The sequence below is a fragment of the Lontra canadensis genome, unplaced genomic scaffold (genome assembly GCF_010015895.1).
Source record: "Lontra canadensis isolate GAN:19392208 unplaced genomic scaffold, GSC_riverotter_1.0 scaffold82, whole genome shotgun sequence".
Lineage (NCBI taxonomy): Eukaryota > Metazoa > Chordata > Mammalia > Carnivora > Mustelidae > Lontra > Lontra canadensis.
The window spans coordinates 9,014,449-9,037,784 of NW_022631076.1; the positions used below are offsets into that span (position 1 = coordinate 9,014,449).

The 23,336-nt window shown below is 55.7% G+C and overlaps 1 protein-coding gene across 4 annotated transcripts in view; it reads right to left on the bottom strand.

The window, feature by feature from the left end:
• Positions 1 to 4,337: 4,337 nt before the first annotated feature.
• The window catches only part of CTIF (cap binding complex dependent translation initiation factor), a 208,803-nt gene continuing 189,804 nt past the window's right edge, over positions 4,338 to 23,336 (bottom strand). For all 4 annotated transcript variants that reach the window (XM_032882550.1, XM_032882549.1, XM_032882548.1 and 1 more), the window contains 2 exons: positions 7,305 to 7,358; positions 4,338 to 5,611 (listed from right to left, as the gene is read on the bottom strand). In XM_032882550.1, the coding sequence (XP_032738441.1) occupies positions 5,396 to 5,611; positions 7,305 to 7,358 (270 nt within the window). In that variant the 3' untranslated portion in view covers positions 4,338 to 5,395. The remainder of the gene's footprint in view (positions 5,612 to 7,304; positions 7,359 to 23,336) is intronic.

The following is a 23,336-nucleotide window of genomic DNA, read 5'->3' on the forward strand; positions in this document are numbered from 1 at the left end:
CCATGCTCAGCAGGGTCAGTGGGGAGAGGCTGCCGAAGGCTCACTCGCCTTCTGGGCTCACTCGCCTTCTGGGCTAGGGGAGGGCCACCTGGCTCTTACGGTCTCCTGCTGACCAGCCCTTGGCTTTGGGTCAGTGATGAGCCCTCTCTAAGCCTGAGCTTTCTCATCTGTAAAATAGGGATCAAAAATACCCACTTACTTTCTCTAGCCACCTGAGACGTTGTAGGAGGGCTCTGAAGGCCCTGGGAGTAGCAGGGATGACAGACTATTAGTATTAAGGCACAGCACCGTCTTCCCTCTCAATTTCTTCTTTTCCTGCTCTTTACCTTGGCTCATAAAAGGCTCTTCCCAGTCCCGGGTGCATATGCACACAACATCCTACCTTATGCATCCCAAATTGTCTTCTCCTCCCTCCTACAGACCCCGGGACATATGGAACGTATCCTCAGGAGGACGGATAACACCCATCAGCAGAGACAGTGGTGAAATGCAGGATCGAAACGTGTATTATTTGGACGATGTGTTTCATAGTTTTCAGTAACTTAGAAGCTTCTGGAACTACATCACCCAGAAAAAGCTCTTCTCCCTCTCTGTGAACAGTTGTTTGGTAGGTTTTCCCCACCTTCTCTCCCACCTTCAAACGCCTTTCACGCTGATCTCCACGTTCTTGTTCTACACCTTTGCATGTTTGTAAATTACATTTTTGTAGAAACTTTGGTTTGACAAATGCCTCGATTGTTTAATTAAAACGTTATCTCCCTCAACCAATCTGTGCACTTCTGGCTGTCCCTGTACAGTTTCATGTGACTCAGTCACAGGCAGTGACCAACCTCAGCTTGCCCTCACCAGGCTCCTTGGCTGGGCTGGCTGCCGTCTCGACCAGGCCAGGGACGCAGGAAGTGGGGGTGGACGCTCTTGTCGCTGCCCCGAGATGTTAAAAGACTGGCAAGTTCTAATCAGAGAGAACCCCTGAGGGAGATCTGTTACCAGGAGGCAGTGTCCCCAGTGTCTTGCTATGGGAGGGATTGTGCAAAACAAGGGACATGTCATCACAGGAAAATAAGTCACTGGGCCCCTTTGGGCCTCTTTGATGAAAGACTGGTTTGACCCATTGGGATTGCACAGCCACTTGCTGCTGACTTTTAGAAGCTTCTGGGCCCAAGTCTCCATCTTTCTAAAATAAGTCTTTGCCAAATGCTCCAGTGAGATTTCTAAGGAAGGGGTAGGTTTGGGGGGTGGGGTGGTTAAACGTGCGGCAAGCCACATCTTTAGAGCAAAAGCTATTTTCTGCAGGACTGGCCGGATCCCATGCCTTCGGATAGGCCAGAGTTCCCAGCTTGCAGAGGTGGGGGGCACAAGTGTCCTCCACCAACGTTCGCTGGACCACTCCTTCCTAGCCTTCCCCAGGCCCCAGACCATGCCCCCGCTCTCCAAGATGGCCAGACTGTGGGAAATCTTCTCATTAGCTCCTTGCCTGGCCAGGGGCTCCTTGGAGGTCTCTGCCAGCACTGGCAGAGGCCAGAGGCAGCTCTGGGAAAGATTTCCTTTGCCGAACACACAGAGAACATGGATTCAGGGCATTTTTGGTTTTCGGTGTTTATTTTTTAAACCCACTTGTAGTTTGGGTTCAGCTGGAAAGCGGGACAGAGGAGGGAGGGAACGTGGTCGCGTGAGGAGCATTCTGCTGCGGCTTTGGCGGGAAGCCCCAGGACCCTTCTCCAGGGAGGTAGGTCCCGTCGCCAGGCTCCCAGCTGGCTCAGGCGAGGTGGGCAGCCCTTGTACGCCAGTGTCCCAAGCACGGGAGTGTTGTTTTCCTTGCGATCTGCGTCCTCAAAGGCCTGGGCAGAGGTGCCCACAGAGCGCCAGCAGCTGAGGCACAGGGCTCCATGGGCAGGCTCTGAGAGTCTGTTGCATGAGGAACGCTGGCCGGGTTCTGACGCCAGATAAGACACTGGAACGTGGCGTCTGGGGCGGCCCCCTGGGGCTGTTTCTCGAGGCGGCCTGGCTGGCAGGGTCCCCACCCCTGCAGCTGCCCAGGGCGCGATCAGTGGTACATTTCCCACACCCTCCCCCATCCCTCAGAGAAAATAAAATAAAATAAAAATTAGAATAAATACCAACTCGGCCAACATTTACATTTACACAGAGGGACAGGGTGATCCCTAAACCTCGAAGGTTTACAGACTGATTGAGGAAGGACCCACAGACAAAACTGGGTTTGGGGTGCACATTCCCCACGGACGATGGCGGGGCTGCCCACCTTCTCCGGGGGAGGTTAGGCGCCTTCTTGCGGCTACGGTCCCAGCACTCAGGCAAAGCCACGAGGCTGAGGGGAGCAGGACTGTGGTGAGTGGGCTGGCCGCCTAAGAGGAAAGCAAGGATGATCTGGTCTGGACTGGCGGGGGGTGGGGGGACAGACCGAGACAGGATCAACATCAGATGGCCAGACTTCTCCTCTTCACTGCGTCAAGAAAGCTGCGGGGCGAGTGGGGACAACAACGCGAGCCCTAGAAATGCAATATCCAGTTTTGCCTCCCGTCAAATACATTCAGAGGTCAACTTGGATATGGCCTTCCTCACTCAGCAGACGGGGGTCTGGCCTGGGGAGAGGCTCGGGCTCTGTGGGGCACCCACTGCTGCCCCCCGGGTCCTGTCTGAGTAGTCTCTCTTGGGAGGCAGCCTCAGAGTCACAGATTTTGCGCTATACTGTTATTTCCTTAAAAAAAATTTTTTTTTTTTTTAAACGTTTTCCTTCCATGTCCCAAAGAGTAGCAGCAACCTGCATTTAGAAAAACAGCCTACGGTGTTATTTGGATTGGCTGGGAAGCACTTTCAAGCAATGGGATAAACTAGGCAGACCGTATGTCTGGAGCCACCGTGACACGACACGTAATTAAAAATATATTTATATATGTATACATATTTATATCTTACTTCTTCATATTCTGGTCCTAACAGTCAAGGAGGGGTGGCCCTGAGGCAAGACCACCACGGAGGCCATTAGGAGGAAGGGGCGTTAGGAGGAAGGGGCATGAGGCTCACGGCGCCTGCCATGCCACGGGTCCGGGCTTCGCAGGGGACATCGGCCCCTGCGTGCTCGCTTTCTGCTCCATGGAAGGGGCAGGAGACCCTGGTCTCCTGGGTCATTCCCTTACTCTGGGGACCTGCTTTGTTCTCAGCAGATGTGCGAGCGTACACACATACACGCACACACACACACAATACATGCATGCCTTGCACTCACACACAGGGGGAGCCAGGCCCATTACAGCCCAGATGCGGCTCTCTGAGGGTTGCCTGGGAGCAGCTCCGTGCCCGGCCAAGGCTGCCTGCCTCTTCCTGACCACGAGGTCCCTGGTGCCTTCTCTGACCCCTGGAACCTCAGGCTAGCTCTTCCCTCAGGGCCTCTCGTGGGGTGGCTGGGCTGAAGGTGCCCGCTGAGGAGGAAAGGCAGTGAGGAGAAGCTCGAGGAGGAGAGGAGGCAAAGAAGGCTGGGGCAGAGGCTACAGACAAGTTCCAGGTAAACCTGCGTCCCCCACACATGTCCCCAACACACTCTGCCTTGGGACCAGCATAGACTCCCATCCCGGGGATGGAAGATGGGTTGTAGCTCGGGGGTGGGGGTGAAGGAGTACTAGGGGACCTGCTCCCCATCCCTGCCTCACCCTGCCCGCTCTCCCAGAAGCAAAGTCCACCAAGGAAAATCTCCAGCCCTCCCGCCCTGACCAGCCTGATTGGACCAGGAAACCAAGGCCCTCCAGGGACCCAGGGAGCCCAGCAGCTGCTGGGCTCTGGGGTGGTGTTTTACCGGGTCTTATCAAAGCCTGGGCTCCAGACCCCAGAGCTGGGGCTGGGCAGATGCCCGTGACGACCCCAAAGCCAGCCTCCGAGAGCCTGACCCGGATCCTCCTCCAGTAGAGAAGGGGCTCTCCCTAGGACCTGGCCCTTCCAAGAAACCCCAGTCTTGTTCCCAGCCTGGGAAGATGTGTCCGGTGGTCACACCTGCTTACCTCCCTGTTCTACTTGTGCCTCAGGGAAGGCCCTGTTCCCCACTGCCCAGAGGCTGCAGTGTCCAGAGCCCTCCTGGAGCATAGAGGCCTTGGCTGTAGGGGCCCTTGGCTTCTGGTTTCTGCCTGGGATAAGCCTAGGCCAGCGACAACAGCCCATTTCGCTAAGCTCCAGTCCAAGTCTGGGGGAGCCGGGCAGCCTCCAACAGCCACTTTCCCTCCACTAAGCCCGGGACGAGACCTGTGTGCAGCATGGGCAACATAACTAGTGTTTTGGTTTTAATTTGCCCCCCTCCTCCTGTGCCCCATTCACCACAAGGCGCCCCCCCCCCCCACTGCCCCCAAGCCAGGACGGGGTTTAACGCACTCCTGGCGCCTGTGACAGTGTCAGACCTTTGACAGAGCACGGCTAGAAGAAGAGAACAGAGGTCCTGGAAGCCAAGGGCTGCCGAGCAGAGCACAGGGTTCCAGCGGGACCCCCGCTGGGGCAGAAGTTTCCAATTACCCTAATTGGCTACTGGCAAGCTATCTGTGGCTAGAATCCTTCCAGAGGGGGCTGGGTTTGATCCTTCCACTGATCAGGGGGGTCCTCGTGGTGCTGACTGTGTGATCACATCTCGGACTCTTTTCATTGAGAGGAGACTTCAAAGCAGCTGACTTTGGAAAATAAAACAATAAAACACCAGAGTATGAGTAGACCCGCACACTCCCGCTCCCCTCCCTGCGCCCCACCCCCTGGGCCTGAGGCTTGGGGGCCACCGGGAGGAGGACCTGGAAGTGGGGAGGGTGCAGCGCGAAGGTTAGAGGAGAAGCCTCCGACCCCCAGTCTGACCGCGCAGGACAAAGGCCGTCAATTACAGGCGGCCGGTGGGGACCGTGCCTGCCTTTGTCCTCCTGGACATCTGCTCTACGTCGCCTGCTGCCAGTTGGCGACGGCGGCTGACAGCAGGAACAATGCAAGCCCGTCTCCGACCCACTTTTTCAGCCTTCTGAGGTCCTTTCTGACCCAAGCGGTACCCTGGCGTGCGGCGCTGCCAGGCCCTCAGAGGAGTCACGGAGATGAAACCCCTTGCACAAAGCCCTGCGGGGGACGAGGCTGGCGGGAGGGGGCAGGGAGGAGTGGGAGTGGGGAGGGGCGACCAGGGCCACCATGAGAAAGAAACATGCTTCCCTTATTGGTGAGAGCTGCCGCATGCGTGGGGCTGGGGGGGCTCGGACGAGGGGCACTCCTCCTTCCCTGTCTGGCTCCAGCCTGGCCACCGGCTCTGCCTGCTTCCCTCCCCACTTCTTTCTCCCGCCAGGGCCACCCCTGTCCTCCCGCCTGTCCATCTGGCCCTGGGTACCAGGGCCCCAGCTGCCCGCGGGCCGCCCGCCAGGCCCCCTGGCTGTCAGGCTGTCAGTTTCTGGATGGTTCTGTTGTAGTACTGCGTGATGGGGGGCGTCAGAGGGTTCCAGCTGTTGGCATGGAGCTCGATGACCTCCAGAAGCAGCGACCGGGTCAGCATCGACTCTGAGGGGCAGAGCATCTTGTCGCGGGCGCTGGCCAGGAGCTCGGTCATCATCTCAGGCAGCTGCTCCTCCAGCAGCCGGCCTGTGCTCTGCAGCTGCGGGCGGGGGAGTGGGGGTTAGGATGGGACTCGGGCCCCTGGAATGGCCCCCTGAGCCAACCTGATTAGGAGGGCTGTGGGCAGGGACAGGAAAAAACTGGATTGTCTCTGGAAGGTGCAGGCCAGGCATCTGTGCCACAGGGAGGACAGGGATGTGGGAGGGTGGAAGGAGTCAATTGTGAAAGCCCACATTTACCCACCAATCTGCTGCAAGAATAAGAGGGATTAGGTTATTGCCCACTGCCCAGGGCTGAAAAGAGCCCTCACTGGCCCCACGCCACTTTTGTCTTTATCCAAGAGCTCTCCTCCTACAGGAAGCCTTCCCTGACCCCTGCCCAGACCCTCAATGGCTGACCTGCTCCCCTCAAAGGCCATCAGGCTGCACCGTGTTGATTTCCACTTGCAGGGATGTCTCTCTAGAAACGAGCTTAGTCATTACCACCTGCACGTCTCTGCACGGAACCTGAGAGCGGGGATGAGGTCTCCTATTTCTCTCCTGCCCCTAATCCCACCTCCCCATCCCAGCACTGACCTCTGCCCACACTTGTGACACGAAATATGAACGGGGACAGAAGGCCAGCCAGAGGGCCCGCCCTCAAGAGAGGCCCCTGTGATGCTGAAAAGCCTCTGCAGAGAAGAAGGGGTCCCAGTGGTCTGGATCCCCCACCCTTGGGTAGCAGCCCCTGCGGGTGTCTCCGAGGGATCTCAGTCTCCATCTCTGCTCAGCCCCACCTCGCCCCACCCATTTTTCAAGGCTCTGCCTTCTTCAAAAAGTTCTCCTCGACCTTCCCGGACCACCTTGATCTCTCTCCTCTGACTCCTCAGGGATGAAGGCTCTGTACCTGTGTTTCTTCTCTACCCCGTGTTATCTATCCCCAGCCAGAGTGGAAGCTGAGGATAGGGACTAGGTTCTCTTTTCCCCTATTGCCCTGTCACCAAGTCCCATGTACAGTACCCAGATGGAGCCCCACAAACGAACAGTGACCATCCTATACACCTGAGGCTGTCGTCCAGACTCCCAGCCCCTCTGGCCGCTGAGAGCATTGGGAGTGGCCTTGGAGGCTGGGCAGAAGCCACCTGAGAGCTGTGCTCACACGGCCCTGATAGGCCCTGGGTGCCCAGGCTGGAAGCACCTGTCCTCATGGCACTCTGTTCTCAGTGACTGGGCTGGACTCCCAGAGCAAAGTTTGTCCCTGAGGAAGATCCCAGAGGAAGAGTTGTTCAATGCATAGTGGCCACACTTTGGGAGCAGGGGTGGCGACCCCTGTGGGGGGTGCTTTGAAGCAGAGGGTGTCAACACGGGGCCTCAGGCCTCAAGCGTCTTCTTCAAGCCCTGCACCACAAAAGCCAATGGAGATATTTGGGGGTGGGGGTCACCTGGAATCCCTTAAGTCATTTATATGGTGGGCCTGGTGCAAGGAAGAGGTGGTCTTGGGGACAGAGGACAGGGCACGATGTCAGCCCTTGGTCCTTCTCTCTAGAGAGTCAGGCATCTCTTCCTCTAGCTAGTGGCGGGCTGGTTACCCCGTCCACATTTACTCTGCTTTGGGGTTGATAATCCTGCATCCACATCGGCTTAGGAAACCATTCTCCACCAGCCCCCTCTACACACCCCTGCCCAGGATTGGAGGGTACCTCTTGTGACCCTCCACTGCCCACAACTGGAAGGTCTGAGGTCAGAGGTGCTTACCTCCATCGAGCAGCACAGGACGGCATCTTCCTTCACATCCTGAGATTGCAAGAGCTGTGGAAGAGAGAGGCAGAGAACACTACTGAGGTGTCGGCCCCTTTCCAGCCCCGATGTGGCCTGGAACAGACATGTCGGAGGGGAGGATGGGGAGAGAGCCCACGAGGGTCAGAGGGCAGCAGGAACACAGCGATTTCTCTAGCAGGACTTGAGCAGCTGGAGGACCACGGTGGCGCCCAGGCCAGGCCAGGCCACAATGAGAGGCCACGGCAGAGCAAGGCTGCAGGCAGGTCTGAAGGTGGCAAATATGCCGGGACCGATGGCCGTAACGAGTGGTCAGCAAAAATCTTCAGAGCCATACAATTCATGTAAAGACTTTTGGATGGGTGAAGGGGGCTCAACCATGGTCTCAGGAGCTCCTGAGCCCTTGCTAGAGGAGGCCTTCCAGAAATCCCAGTGCTCTTCTGCAAAACCACGGCTGCGCTGACTTACCCATAGGCCGGAATTGCTTCCTGACCAAGGCCATGGCCAGGCTGCTCGGTTGCTAAGACTGGCCATACCCCCGTCCAGGCTCCCCTCTGCCTCATCTCATTCCTTCTCTCTTTCTCAACTGAGCTCTAATTCACACAACATCCAATTGGCCATTTTTTGGCCAAGTGACCTTTGATGTATTCGAAATGTTCTGCAACCATTAGCATTACCTAACTCCCAGCCTCGCCCTCCCCCAAGCCCCTGATCTCTGTCTCTGTGGATTTGTCTCTTATGGATACATAGTTCACATAAATGCATCATACAGTATGTGGTCCTTGGGGACTGATTTCTTTCATGAACAGAACTTTCTAGAAGATTGCCTTTGTGGTAGCAAGGACCAGTCCGATGTTCCTTTTTATGGCTGGATAATATTCCACTGTATGGAGAGACCACATTTTGCTGATACATTCATCAGCTGACAGACACACGGGCTGTTTCCCCTTTTTTGGCTCTCACAGATAATGCCGCTGTGATCACGTGTGTACAGGTTTTTTCGTGAGCGCCTGTCTTCAGGTCTCAGGGGATCCTCATCTCCGAGTGGAATTGCTGGGTCTCGCTGCACTTTCTGGGGACTAGACAAATTACAGTGGGGGCGCTATTTTGCATTTCCCCCCAGCAATGTCAGCGAGTTCTGGTTTTTCCATATCTTCACCAATATTTGCTATTTTCTGGTTTTTCATAAAATTCCTTTTTCTTAATTCCCAGTAGGAACCTCCTCAAGGCACAGCTCACAGCTTCAGAGAAGCTCTAGTCTTGTTCTCCACAAACTCCGCCGACCCCATCTCCCTCTGGACCCTTGGCTGACTGGAGATTCTTCTTGCCAACCCCTATGAACGCGCCCACCGCCATTCCCCGCCACACTGATCCTCACATCCACAGGAGGACCCTGCGTTTGGATTATCTGCCACGGATGACTTTTCCCTCTGAGGCAAATCCCCATACTCGCCCGCCCTTCAAGGCCCACAGCTTTCCATGAAGGCTCTGGATCTCTCCAGGCCCTGCTGCCCCTTCCTGCTTCTCACTCCCCAGCTTGTCCACCTGCTTGGCATTCCACACGAGGGAAAAGACATTTTCCAGGGGGGAACCGCCTGCTTCCTGACAGCTGGGACAGTGCTGTGTTCCTATTTGCCACCTTCAACACCTGGGCTAGCTCCTGGCAACAGGAGGGATTCACTTAATGTTCCTAGATACTAATCACACAGGTTTTTTGGTTGGTTGGTTGGCTGGTTAGTTTTAGAGGAAGGGCGGAGAGTGAGGAGAGCACAAGAGGAAGGCCCTTTTAGGGTGAGTGTCCTCATTCCCCGAACAAGGACTGCAATCAGGGTTTTTGACCCGGGTGTGATGTGCTGGGGACTGTTCCTGCTGCTAGCTTGAAATCCGATTCTGTGTGTCTGCCGCACTCACCTCTTCCGTTCTGTCAGGTTGTGTATGTCCACCCAGCCCGTGGCCCCTCCCAGCAAGAGCCAGAGCGTTCACCTCCGGAGGGCTGAAGATTTAGGGGGAGCTTTGCCGCGTGCCCCGTGGGTGTGCGGGGCATGGAGCCCAGGGAAGATAGGTCAGTGCTGGCTGTACTGGCTGGAGGTGCTCTCAGAGCCCAGGCTTCCTTCCCTTCCCTTCCCTTCCCTTCCCTTCCCTTCCCTTCCCTTCCCTTCCCTTCCCTTCCTTTCCCTTCCCTTTCCTTCTCTTCCCTTCCCTTCCCTTTTGCCTTCGCCTTCCTTTCTCTTGCCTCTCCCTCTATGTCAGAACTGAGCTGGCAGCAAACACGCAGAAATCATTTGGGGAAGAAGGAAAAGAGCTAGTCCTTGACTTGCTCCAAGGAGAAGCAGACAGAAAGCAGGGGACAATCCAGGGGAGGAAACGGTGCCACCAACACAAAGTGACAGGTGTTGAGGCCACTGGGGTGCTTGTTCTACTCACTGACACAGTCCTAACTCCACCAGCCCCACTCTCCTCCTGGCTTACTTCTTGCTGTCGCATCACTCGCCCCGACACATTGTCTACTTGTTCATCTGCTGTCTGTCTCCCCTGGCAGAAGGCAAGCTCCACCAGGACAGGGCCTCTGTTTTGTCCCACTTCGAGGAATGTGTCCTACCCACGGACCTGGACATGCACCACGACACGGATAGAAGGTTTTCGCTGCATGGTCATTACAGTGAATGCAGCAAGGGGACTGATTAAAGAACGACAATACACAGGCTTAGTGAGCGCCCTGCTGCTCGGCTGTCACTCCCCTGCCACACCAGGGTCTGCTTCTGGAGTTTTCTTGCCTGCCGGAGCCACAGAACCCCAAGGGGAGCCAGGGTAGGCTTCCACCAAGCCGGTGCCTGGTGGGCCTCTCTGGGAGGCCGTGGGGAAGGGACTCCTTTATTTAGAGGACCCAGGAGGCCAGAGTGAAGACAGGAACCAGGTTCTGGAGAAAGCTGGGGCAAGTGATTTCACCTTGCAGCAGGCCTACCTAAGGCATGTGGTCTGCACCCAACCCAGCCTGCTCGGGGAGGGGCTGGTGCCCAGACTGGGAGGGGCCTGTGGCCATCTAGGATGGGGTCTGCATGGGGAGTGGGCCTAGCCCTGTTTACTTTGCAGGGGGATAGGGACTGATCTATTGTAGGAAAACCCTTTAAGTTTGGCTAGAATTTCCTTCTGAATGTAACTTTGTTCCCTAATAACAGGTTTTCTGTAGCTCCCTAATAAGGGGAGGGGGGGAAATCCTTAAAAATCCGTAGAAATCACAAGAAAGGGGGGATCTGATGGAAAGGGAACTCTTAGAGATGGAGCAGATACTGGCAGCGGGTGGGGGAGGAGAGGAAGAGCCGGCAGCTCATGGGAAGAACGGGGTCCACTCAGGACGCCTCTACCATATCGGCTGACACAGAGTAGGTGCTCAAGGGGGCTTGTCGTGGTAAGTTGAAATGATTGAGAGACGCCTGAGTGGCTCAGTCGGTTAGGCCGCTGCCTTTGGCTAAGGTCATGATCCCGGGGTCCTGGGATCGAGTCCCACATCGCACTCCTTGTCCAGCGGGGAGCCTGCTTCTCTCTCTGCCTCTGCCTGCCACTCTGCCTACTTGTGCTCGCTCTATGACAAATAAATAAATAAATAAAATCTTTAAAAAAAAAAAAAAAAGAAATGATTGAAATGACCCTGGGATCATGTTCTGTCCTAGATTAGCTCCTTTGGGGCTCTAGGGACAAGGGAGGTAAGCTTATGGGAATACTGGTAGGAGTTAGGACCTGACAAGTACTAGATGTTCTGGAAGGTGACTGTTTCCCTCTCCAGGTGGCCCCCTGAGCTGCTGACAGCACTGCAAAGCCAGCCAAGCCCTCGGCCCTGGTGGGCAAGTGCCCCCTTCTTCCCATTCCCTCTAACCCCCCAGGCCTGGCCTGCCCTCTGCTCCCTGACAGAGCTGGGAACTACAGACTGCGGTCTCTTTCTGTTCCTTCTCTTTCTTCCCCACATCCTTATGACTGGACTACTTCCCTTCCAATCCCTTCTTCTCTGTGTGTCCAAACTCCCCTGGAATTTGGGGTTCCATCCCTGGAGGCCCTGGCTCCTGGCTGGCAGGGCAGGGGACAGACACAGTGTGGGGTGCTCTGGAGGGCCAGGGTGGCTCGCCTGGGCATTCAGGCAGAGCTGTGGGCGGGCTCCCAAGCCCAGGCCTCTCCTCCAGCCTTATCTTGCACTGGGTTGTTTGGGAAAGTCCGTGCTAAGCCAACAATCACATCGTGTGATAGGCCCTCTTGCATGGCCTGCTGGGTTTTCTCAGGGAAGTGGGGGAGGACCGGAGTGGGTCATTAGACTTTTCCTTCAGAGTTGCTGGATGCAGGGATGCGGAGGAAATCTGCAGGGAGGCCATAGACCACTTCCTTCTCTCCCTGCAATAGCTGTCCTGGCCTCTTAGGATCAACGTTGAAGAAGAGCAGAGTCTCAGAGCCCTAGGGCGGAAGGGGCTTTGGAGAACGTCCCCCTCAGCCTCCCCGGAAGTCACACCCCGCTGCTATTTGTGCCGTAATAAGAGGCTGACCTCTGCACCCAGGATCCCTGACCAACCCCACAGGGGGTCCCTTCCAAGACCCCTTCCACTGACCCTCCTAGGGGTTCCCACGCCCCCGGGTGATCATCGGCTCCCCAAGACCCTGTCCCTCCCTGTCGTTTGCAGGCAGTGTCCCAAGTGCGGGATCTTTCCACTCTTTTCCATCTTGGCCGGACTTACCTGTCCTGTGTTCTCTTTCTTCAGGACTCTGCTTTTTCCCAAGGGATAGCTCAGGTTTGGATAAACAAATCCCTGCTGGTAGGTGGAGGGGGGCAGCCAGCCCTCTTGTTTATATATGCTCCATTTGGAATCTTCTGGAGACAATGCTTTTATTTTTGCTTTTCTTTCTTTCTTTTTTTTAAATTTCAAGACAAGTCTCAAAAAGTAACGGGAACTCGAACGACTATTTGTCTACCCATTTTACAACCGGCAAGAGGTGGAAGCAACATGTCAGTGGAGAGAGGGAGGCATGAACTACTGTGGTCCAAGAACACCATGGAATGTTCTTCAGCCTTCCACCGGAAGCCCGGGCTGACACCTGCTACCACACGGATGAGCCCTGAGGACACTACTCTGGGTAAAATGAAGCAGCCACAAAAGAACAAATCCTATAAGATACCACTTTTTTTTTTTTTTTTTGATTCCACGTCTATAGTCAGAATAGTCAAATTCATAGGGACCAAAAGTAGGATGGAGGTTGCCAGGGGCAGCCAGGACAGGGGACTGGGGAGTCAAGGTTTGATGGGGACAGAGTTTCTGTTTGGGATGACAAAATGTCCTGGAGAAGGATGGTGGTGATGGTGACGCATGGTGAGTGTCCCGAATGTTGCCCAACTGGCTAGAACGTGGCTAAAACGATCAGTTGTGCGTTCTGTATACTTTTCCACCATAACGAACTTGTTAAAGTAAGTCGCGGCCGGGGGCAGGCCCTCATGGGGTGGGCAGGTCCTGCTCTGCCTGGGCAGGACTCTCTCTCCCCACTGCTGCTGTAGCTTGGGAAGACATTAGACATTAGATGCAGGGGGGTGGTGGGGAGGATGGGAGGGTGGGGGGGAGGGCAGGGTTGCCCCACCTTGGGGGGTTGCAGGCCCTGGAGTGGGTGGGAGGAGCAGCCCTCTCATCAAAGTCTGGCAGAGAGAGGGGTGTGGGCGGGCTGGGGCAGGCAAGCCACCCGCGCCCTCGAACACCGAAATGTGTTTCTTGGATGAGAATCCAAGGCAATTGTGCGAGCCCACACAGTGTTTGTTCGGAAGCTAATGCATTCCTGTCCTATTGTCTCTGCCGGAGACTTGTTGTGGGCACACCCATCATATCCTCCCTGGGGGAGAGGCCGAGGTGCTCGAAGTCAGGCTGGGGGAGGCCAGACAGCAAGGAGGGAGACAAGCGGCCTGCTGGGAGCACCCTGGGGTCCCCGGGAGTGGGGGAAGTTCCCCAGTGCACGGGCAGGCTGCCTAAGGCAAGCCAGGATGAAAGTTGGCTGGTTGCTGGGGATGCCACCCCATGGGAAGGAAAAGGGGGTGCTGACGGGAGGACCCGTGGGGTGGCCTCCCTTCGTGGGAGGGGAGCGAGCACCATAGATGGTCAGCCATGGCTTGCCTTTCCCTCGAAGAGTGAGTGCCCACTTGAAGCGGACTGGCCCGCCCACCCCGACCTCCTCAGCTCACCGACAGCACATACAGGGTTTCAACCCTGTAGAACAAACCCATGAAGCCTTATGCAGCCACAGCAAAAGTCCAGCTCTGACCCTGTCTGTGGGGGGCCTCTCTGCTTTGCGGGGAGCGGAGGGGGTCTGGGAATGGCAACGGGAGAGTGCAGCAAGGTTTCAGAGAGCAAGCAATGTGCTTGATGTGCCCGTTTTTCCAAGAATAAGTTCACAGAGCTCCGATGGCTTGGTTGGGTCTCGAGAAGGGCCAGGGATGTGGCTGGATGAGTGGAGGACGTCACGGAAGGCCAGAGAGAGGAGCCAGGAGTGGGGGTGGGGAGGGGAGAGGTCTGCAGGGGCATGGGAGTCACAGTGCTGGCCATAGACGTTGCCGGTGGTGAGAGAGCAGATGGCCGTAACACAGGCAGGGGGTCTGGACCGGTGACTGAGGCGGGGAGCTGCGCGTGACCACCTGCCTCTCAGGAGCAGCCTCGGGTTCGAGTCTTGGCCCCACCCTCCTGCGCCTCTGCTGGGCCCGGACTGGCATGTACGGCTAGGTCTGGAGGACGGCACGGGAACTGATGCTCTCGATAGCGACCCTGACTCATCCCTGAGAGGGTCTATTATGTCTGGGTCTCTTCAGGAAGGCAGGAAGGGAGATAATCTATCCGAAAAAGGCTGTCATCAAAATTGAGCAACGGGCCCAGAGTCAGAAGACCTGCTACTCACTAAGAGTCCCCCCGGGCATGTCACGTCATCTCTCTGAACCTCACTTTCCTCGCCTGAGAATGGGGCCAATACCTGCCTTGAATTGTTTTGAGACTCAACTGAGATCAGTCTGTGAAGGAGCTTTGAGAAGGGCAAAGCTTGATCTAAACGCAAGGTGCGATCACTGTTATCAAATCTGGTCCTTTATAAACACATATTTTCCCTGAAGATCTTGGCACACTCCTTATGTACCATCCCATTTACCCTCGTGACACTGTGGAGACAGGGAGAGGCCACGGCATTGTTATCTCTACTTAACAGAGAAACTGAGGCCCAGTAGTCAAGTGGCTTGCACAAACCGAGCAGCAAGGCTGAGAAGAACTAGAAGGTGTTCAAGAGTCCTGGATCAGCACCCTTTTTCTTAGAGAATTATTTTAATCTCTCTCACATTTGCTACTGCTTATTTTGGTGGCTGGAGCTCATCATTCTTAATTTGGTTGACCAGCGACAAGAATCAACCTGGGCCTTCACAATACTGAATGGATTTTACATATTTGTTTGCATTAGGCATCATCAAACCATTCATCCACACATCTGTCCACTGTACCTGTCCGCACACCCATTTACTTACCCACCAACTCATTAGTGCATCTGTTCACCCAACTTTGCAATCATCCACCTACCAACACATCCATTTATCCATCCATCCATTCTTCTGCCCACCCACACATGTATCCAACCTTCCATCTACCACCGATTCTTGCATCCATCTATCTACCCACCCACCTACCCATCCATCCAACCATCCATCCATCCATCCATCCAACCATCCATCCAACCATCCATCCATCCATCCATGGTTCTACCTAGATATCCTTTCAACAACAATCATGGAACACCTACTATGTGTTAAACATTGTATAATTACAGGGATAACAAGAAGAATAAGACCGCCTGCCTCCAAGTAGGGGGAAATCAAGAGATTGTGCTAGGTATATGGCGTTGAAGCAGGGGATGGAATGATGATGGAGAACCTGCAAGGCATACGGTGTAAGAAGCAGCATATGGCAGATGCACAAAAGAAAAAAAAAAAAAAAAAAAAAGAAAAAAAAAGTCTGAACTAGCAGAGTGTGCTGGTGAATAACAAGTATTTCAAGATGCTAACATATATAGTGCTGAGGGTAGGGGGTGGAGAGAACATGATGACAAAGAAGGCAAGGGCCACAACCTGAAGGGCTCTGGCTGCCATGATACTGTGTTTTGATTTTATCCTAAAGGATGGGAAAGCCACCAGGAGATTTTAAACTGGAGAGTGCATTTTGGAAGGATCCCTTCTAGCACGGTGTGGTGAGCAGACCAGAGCTGGTAGAGTGGTGGGGGCTGCAGGTGAGCGGACAGTGAGGAGGTTGCCGTGAGAAAATGCACTGCCTTCAGCCAAGGTAGGAGAAAGGGGAGGACATATGTTTAGGAGGCAGAAGAGAAGGTGAGGAGAAGGATAATGTAGAAGTTGGATAATCCCCAGGTTTGGGGTTTGCCCAACTGGATAAATGGGGGTGCCATCAATGATCACAGGAAGGCATGAGGAGTTGGTTTGGGGGGATGTGAAAGAGTTCAGCATCAGAAATATCGAGTTCATAGTTCTGGGGATGATCGGGGAAGATGACTCATGGGAGACAGGCGATCCATGATCATCAGTGCCAGGTCAAGGCCATAGGTGTTAGTGGGATGAGCTGGGGGAAGACCAAGATGAGAAGAGGGTAAGGGCTCCAAACCTGGAAAGGGTGGGGAAGGAGGAGGAACTCCCAAAGGAGAACGAGGACAGTCAGAGAGCTAAGAGGAATGCGAGGAAGTGATGCCACGGAAGCCAAGAAAGCTCTAAGAAGTACAAGGTCAGCAGTGTCAAATGCTTGAGAGAGGCCAAGTAAGATGAACAATGACCAGGGCCCCCTGGATCTGGTGATTAGGGCGACCTTTGCATGATGACTTCAGAGCAGGGGCAGGGACAGACGGAGGGCTGGATCATGTAGGACTGGAGAGGGAGGCCGGAAGTAGAGACAACAAGAGTACACCATTTCTTTCATTTTCTTTGTGGGTTTCCATTCTTTTTTCTCTCTCTCCCCATTTCTCCCCTCCCTCCCTTCCTTTCTTTCTTTTCCCCTCCTTCCTCCCCCCCTCTCTTTTCTCTTTTTGAACTTGCCTACAGAAGAGAAAAAGGGCAGGATCCCATGCCAGGGTCAAGGAAGTGGTTGTCGAGATGTGAGAGGCAGGTGGAATGCAGGAGAGGGGCTCATTGCAGGCGAGGAGGACCCCAAGCGCAGAGCTTCGCCTTCAGTAAGGGAAGCGATATGGCTCCATATCCTCTGAAATGGACCAGGGGCGAGGCCGGCTGTAGACAGAGGCACACGTATGTGTGGATGCTCACGCAGCCCAGCCTGTCAGGACAACTACGAAATCAGTGCCGTTCTACGTTCCCCACTTATTATCAGTGCTCTGTGCTGGCCTGCATTTTAGCCAGCCCCAGGAGAGGGGGACTTGCCCCAAATACCACTCTTCCACTAGCCTAATGAGGAGCCCTGGTATGGCGCCTATGATCAGATGTCAAGGAAATTCATGGTTCTGACCTGGACTTGAGTCCAAGCTCGCGCCCTGTGGTCTGGCTGTCAGCCCTCCTCACTAAGGCGGGCAGGCACCCGAACTGCGGAGCAGGCGCCCTGGAGGGAATAATTAGCCTCCTTCCTGCAGAGCTTGCAAACCGCCTCGTACAAAGTAGCCACAGCAAATGTCACATGGGGGAATGCTCCATCCCACAACTGGCCCCAGGGGGTGGAAACGTAATCTGGGGCTCAGAGCAGACACTGAATCCTGCAGACACTGGAGCCAGAGGATGGGGCCACGGCTCCAGTGGCTCCTCTTGGGAGCCAAACCCTGGCCAGTGGCCCACTCAGGACGTGAGTTCTGCTCACAGAGTCCCTGCAGCCCGTAAGTTCCCAGGACCCTGGGTCGGGGTTCGAAACCACAGGGACATTGGCCATGGCTGCTATCAACAACACCCAGCTTCTACTTTAGTGCCCCCTCTTTTTCCTTCTAGAAGACTTGCCTGTCCTCTCTGTGGCTCCTTTTGCGTTCACTTCCCGGACATCCATCTCTCCTAAAGGATGACTGGAAAATGCCTGAGGCAGCTCTGAGGTTTTACCTTTCCAGAAGGGGGTCTCCTGAGGACTGACCAATGCCTTCTGGGGCCTCAGTCATCACCTGGCTTACCTTTTTGGAATGTCTGCTCTGAAGGCAAAGCCCTGCACTGTGTGTACACTTTAAGGTCCGTTTTATCCTTTTACTAGTTTATCTGAGTTAGCGATCTTCACGTACAGCTCCAGAAACTGAGGCATGGCAAGTGGGGTGACTTCCCAAGAGCCCACAGGTAATGGAAAACCAGGATTTGAAGCCAGGTGTCATCCACAGTCAAATGACATAACCACAGTCCCACCAGTAAGGCCCACACAAATGAGTCTGGTGGGGTGCAGTCAGCAAAAAGTGGGGTGTGTCTCAGATGGTTCTGGTTTTCACTTGCCATCCCAAAGTAAGTAGTAAGTGTCCCCTTTGCTCCCAAAAGGGCCCTGATGTGGATGGTATGTTATACAGTCACCTGAACAAGGGAAAGGGTGCTAATGGGTTGGGCACCCCCCAGATTACCAGCTGACCGCCAGCCTCTTCCGCTTCCCGCCTTGTGCTCAGCACCCCTATTTATCAAGTGAGTGAGGGAGTGCTCCTGCCCGGCTCTGAGGGGTTCAGCCGACAGGGTGGGGAGGACTCTGATGGTGACAAAGGGTCCTGCTCCCAGCAAGGTGGCTGTCATTGTGGGGGACACCTGCTGTGGGGCCTTACCTGAGCCTGCCAGCACTAACTGCTCCCCAAGGACAGAGCTGGGAATAAGACGGAGTTGTGACAATGGACACCCTGTCTGCTGCTCTCTGCTGGAGCATGGGGGCCCTGGGGAGAGCCGTTGGAGGACAGGCAGATGGAAAAGCAGTTATTCTGGAAGCTTCCCCAGGGGAACTTGGCCAAGAATGCCTGGCCTGGAGGCACTGGGTGTCAGGTGGCACCTGGGACCTTCACCCCCTCCACGGTACCCTACCCCTCTGAAAGAATGGCTGCGTTTTGTGTCTGACTCAGCACAAAACGTCTCCCAAAGACAGGAGGAGGGGTTTGGGCTGACCGGGGGGCCAGGCCTGGGGCTCGGGGCCGTGGGCTGATGCCTATCTTGCAGCCCCTCCTCTGAACTCACAGATCTTTTCTGGTGCCCACCAGGCTGGAACCCCCGGCAGGCACAAGGAGAGGGCCATCGGCTCTTAGCTTCACCTCCCCCAGGCCCCTTGACTCCAGCCCCCCCAACCTCCACCCACCTGAGGCCTGGACTTGACCTTGGTGGCTTGTTGGAGGCGGGGGTGGGTGTGATAAGCGTCTTGGTGGAGGGAACTAGCAGCCTGCAAAGGCATTTTCCGCTCTCTAAAGTAAACAATCAAACAGGAAATTAATCGAGAAACCCACATCAACGGAAGGTTCAGGTTGTGATTTTCACAGCCCCAGAGCCAGGAAATTCAAAGTTAGAGTTCCCATAGCAACTTGCTGGTAGAATCAGCTACCAGCACGCTGGGCTGGAATGAGACCCTGAGGGGTCAACTAGGCCAGCCCCCTGCCTCTAGGAAGCATAGCCCAACGTCAAGTCTGAAAGTCCCGGGGTCCGCTGCTCTTCTGAGTGGGCCAGCAGGCCTGGGAAGGAGTTAGGAGTTGCAAAGCCAGGCTCTCTATCTTAGTCCTCACAGCAGTGAGCCTTGTAAACCCGGCGACCAGTGGCTAGCTCAGGGCTCAGTTTTCTCTATTCCATATCCCAACCGTCTTTCCTGTATTCTAGGAAATGAGAACGGTACTCAGGCCTGCCAGACACTCAAGGGAGGGCCCGTGCCATGCACGCTGACTCTTACTCATGCTTCCCATTCCGTATTCTCTTCTGTTCCTGTCATGGCCCCCCACTTTCATCCCAACCACCTCAGAACCTTGTCCTTACCCTTGCCCTCTGCCACCCCCTCCCCCACTGTTTTCCCTCCAAGAAACATCTCAATCGATGGACGGTTCCAAGAGCTCTCAGAGCGGCCACCAAGGTGGCTGTTTAGTGGTTGCTGGTCTTCATCTGCACCACCCCCCTTTCTGGACCAAATCTATGCTATTTTAACATCAGGGCAATGCCCATGGACTGCTTCCTGGACTGGCAACCAGGTAGCCTACATCGGCACGGGAGGCCAGTCCTCCCTTCAAGTATGTGGGGGGTTGTGTGTCTTGGGTGGGGTTTTCTTTTGTGTGTGACTCCAGAGGAGTCTCCGCCTGGCAGGAAAGGAGATAAGGGCGTTGGAGCTCAACCGAGAAGGAAATAGTCTGGAATCCTTCCCCAAGAGTCACCCTGCCTTCCCACCCGAGATGGCCACCAGTGGCCTTCTCCATGTGGCTGCGTGGCCCAGGCCCGGTACCTTCGTGATGAGGCTAGCCGAGGCAGGCGCAGGCGCTCCCAGGGCACCAGGCCTGTGGCAGAGGATGCCTGGCCCGCCCGCCTGCCTGGCCCTGGAGCCAGTGCTGTGAACTGAGCAAAGCAGTGGAAAGAGAGAAGTGGCGCCTGCTGGAAAGCAGACAGAGTGCCTCCTTGATTTCCTGACAGGCCTAGCTGCATGCCAGGGGCTGATGGGCCAGCTCCGAGTGCCCGGCCTTGCTTGCGAAACAATCCCTTCCTCCTCTGGGTCAGCTTTCCCGGCCGTCGAGCCACTGTCCAGCCACCCGAGGCCCTGAGCGAGGCCTCCCCTCACCCCTGCCGCCTTCCTGCCTTCTTCGGAGTCTCAGCACTGAAGCCGGTGGGCAGGCCGGGGAAGACGGGACCCCCTCCTGGCAGTGCAAGCTCTTGCCTTCCCTGAAGCCAGTTCAAGACATGCAATGAGGAAGAAGGGGTGGTGGGAGGTCACGGGATTCTCTGGTGGTTTCTGCAGCCCCAGGGGGACTCTGGAGAAGGGGGCCCTGTCACAGAGGGTGACCCTCCAGCTTCAGAGGAGAGGTGTCCGTGTGCAGAATGCAGGGGCTGCTGCAGCTTTCTGCCCCTCACCCCTCCCCGCCCCCACCCCTGCCCTCCCCACTGTTTTCTGTAGCACAGGGTTCTCTGAAGGGCCTTGCCAGCGGCCCACCCTCCCTTGAGCCTCAGGAGAAACTCACGGTATGCTGAGTCAACCAGGCATCCTGTCCACCCATCTCAGGGTATGTGAGTGGGGGAGGGCACAGGTAACCAGCCAGGGGGCTCAAGGAGCTGGAGAAGGGCCACACTGGCCCCCTCCGCTACCAAGCATGGAAATTCTGAAGAAACTTTTGCAGAACACATGTCCTCTTCAGTGTCATAATCTTGGCGTGTGGTATTTAAGAAGACATGCCCGCTGGAGCCTGGTTGCCAGACAGAGGTGCCAGTCTTCCGGCGTGGGGGTGGAGGGAGGAGTCTGAGGCCACACCGCAGGGACTGGGCTGGAGGTCTGTCCCCGGGTGAGGAAGCGGAGCTGGTTCTGCGGTGGGTTTGGGTGCAAGGCGGTAACCAAGCACCAACCGGGCAGGGACAGCTGGGCCTGGGACAAGCTTAAGCAGAGAACAATAGGGCTGTGCTAAAGGCATAATTAGCATTTGTACTCAGAGCGGCAGCCACCCCATAGAGGGACAGACAGGCCCGGGCTGAGAAAAGGGCCTGGGGCTGCCTGGGGACGGCAGAAAGGATTCGCTAAGGACTCTCTGCCAAGTCTGAGGCTGGAGATAAGAGCATTTAATTGGCACCTGGAAGTTTGTTCGGCTTTGGAGTCTTACCCTTAGCAGAATATAAACTGTAATAATGGGGCAACTCTTTCTAAGTTGAGATGATCTTTTCGGAGGAGTGCGCATGCGCATCAGTATTCTGTATTCTGTGCGCACTTAACCGGTTCACCTGAGGGGGCTGGAATGGGGGGTACAGGGCTTATTGGAGGCTCAGACACTCCGCCCAGGCCATGCCCACCCCTGTGGCCCTGCCCCCCTCTCCTCGCCTTCACAGACCTCTAGGCCAGCCAACGCCATCTGTTCACAGGCCCGTGAAAGCGTCTTGCTCTTATGTGCGGGGACGGTGAGGAGCAAACCCCACCTTAGCTCCACTTACTGGACCCCTGGAGACTGATCACAAGACCTGCCTCCTCCAAGAAGCTTTCCCTGACCTCCTCCTCTAACTTCCACAACCGGAAGTGTCGCTGTTCATAGAAGCGTCGCTGTTCATAGCCTGGGGGCAACTATTGGTTCTCGCTAGTTCTAGGTCTAGTCTAGGGTCTACCAAGACTAGCTTTTCCTCACACAGGACCTTGTGCCCAGCATCCCCAGCGTGTGCTGGTTGGAGCCAAGCCACTCGGAAGGGCCCCTCTGTTCCCTAGCGTGGAGCCCGCCCAGCAGCATGGGCCCAGAGGACGGCAGGTCCTGCCCCTCCTCCAGGGAGTCTGAAGGGACAAGTGTTTCATTCACCCACTCATTCCTTCGTCAGGAGGCACGAGTCCTACCCTCATGGGTCTACTGGTAGAGCAGGGAAGACAGACGTCACACCAGCAGATCAGTGATGGGAACCAAGGCTGTAAGGCGAGGCTGCCTGTGTTCTAATCACCCCCAGCCCCAAGGCTGCACAGTTAACTTCTCTGTGCCTCAGTTTCCTCCTCTGGAAGGTGGGGGTAGGGTTAAACGAGATCATCTGGGACCCGTATTAGAATAGTACCTTGCACACAGTGCGCGTGCTCCATCCCTGGCAGTTGGTCTTACCAAGTGGGAGGCATGGGACCCAGAACAGAGGTGCTGGGGGGGTGGGTGGGGGGTGGGAAGGACTGTCCTCCCCTGTGTGGGGAGAGGAGCTCAGCGAAGTCCTGGGGAGATAGCTCTGAGCAGACTCTTTAAGGTCGAGCTAGGGAAAGAGTGGGGCCAGGAGAAGGAGCAGAAAGAACATTCCAGGCAATGAGAAAGGTCACCCTCAAGAATCCTGCGAGCCTGGAGGAGTACAGAGAGAGGAGGGGAGCCCTGTTGGAAGGCCCGTGGGCTCATTCAGGTGAAAGGGGACCTTGGCCTACACGAGCTGTGGACAGGCAGAAACGTGGTGGCCAGACCTGGGGACCAGGGAAGAGCTGCTGCCCATAGACCCTGCGGATTCATGGGGTGGAGGGTGGTGCTGAGAGTCAGGGATGGCCTCAGGCTTTTTGTTGTCACAGGCTGCAGGATGGTGGCACCCTCTGGGAGGAGACAGGTTCCGTGAGGATGCTCTGAGTTTGAGAGGGGTCTGGGGAGGCCAGGGGGGAAGCGTCAGGCGGATGTATTCAGGCCTGGAGATGCGGATCTAGTTGGTGCAGGTCAAACTGGGGGGCTGTGGCTGCCCTGGGAAGCTGTGACCGACACAGGCTTTGGGACCTGCACCGCGGGCCCCGTTTCCTGGCTTACCACCAGCTATGGTCACCTGTCCTTTGGTAAATCAACTTCTCCAGGCCTCTGGATAAAAGGACACCAAATGAAGTTTTGGAGAAGGCCTTAAAGGTGAACACGGTCCCAGAGCAAAGGCTCCTACATTAAACTTTGAGAAAAACATACACCAGACATGTAAAAATTACACGGAATTCAACTTTCGGCGTCGATCAACAAAGTTTTGTGAGAACGCAGTCACCTAATTAGCTTACATGTCACCAGCCACTGCCGTGGCACCGAGGACTGAGCCGGCCTCTGAACTCAGCAATGAGGGGATTTCAACGCGGACCGCGCCGCTGGCCTGAGGGGGCAGAAACGATCCAGAGAGACACACGTGGGGAGACCCTCTCTTCCGAAACCTCTGGCTCCACAGGGCAGAGGGAAATGGGGCAGGTCCCGGAGGGGAGTGTGGGGTCAGGGGAATGTTTTTCCCTCCTCAGGAGGGTTTGGTGGTTTGCTGAGAAGAAACCACCAGAGAGCGGGAAGCATGGGACGTGGCAGAGCAAAGGAACCTGTCGGAGGGAAGCCGGAAGGAAGGGCAGGGATGGGACAGGCAGCCCTCCGCGAGCAGTGGTGGCCTAAGCCAGAGCCACTGCC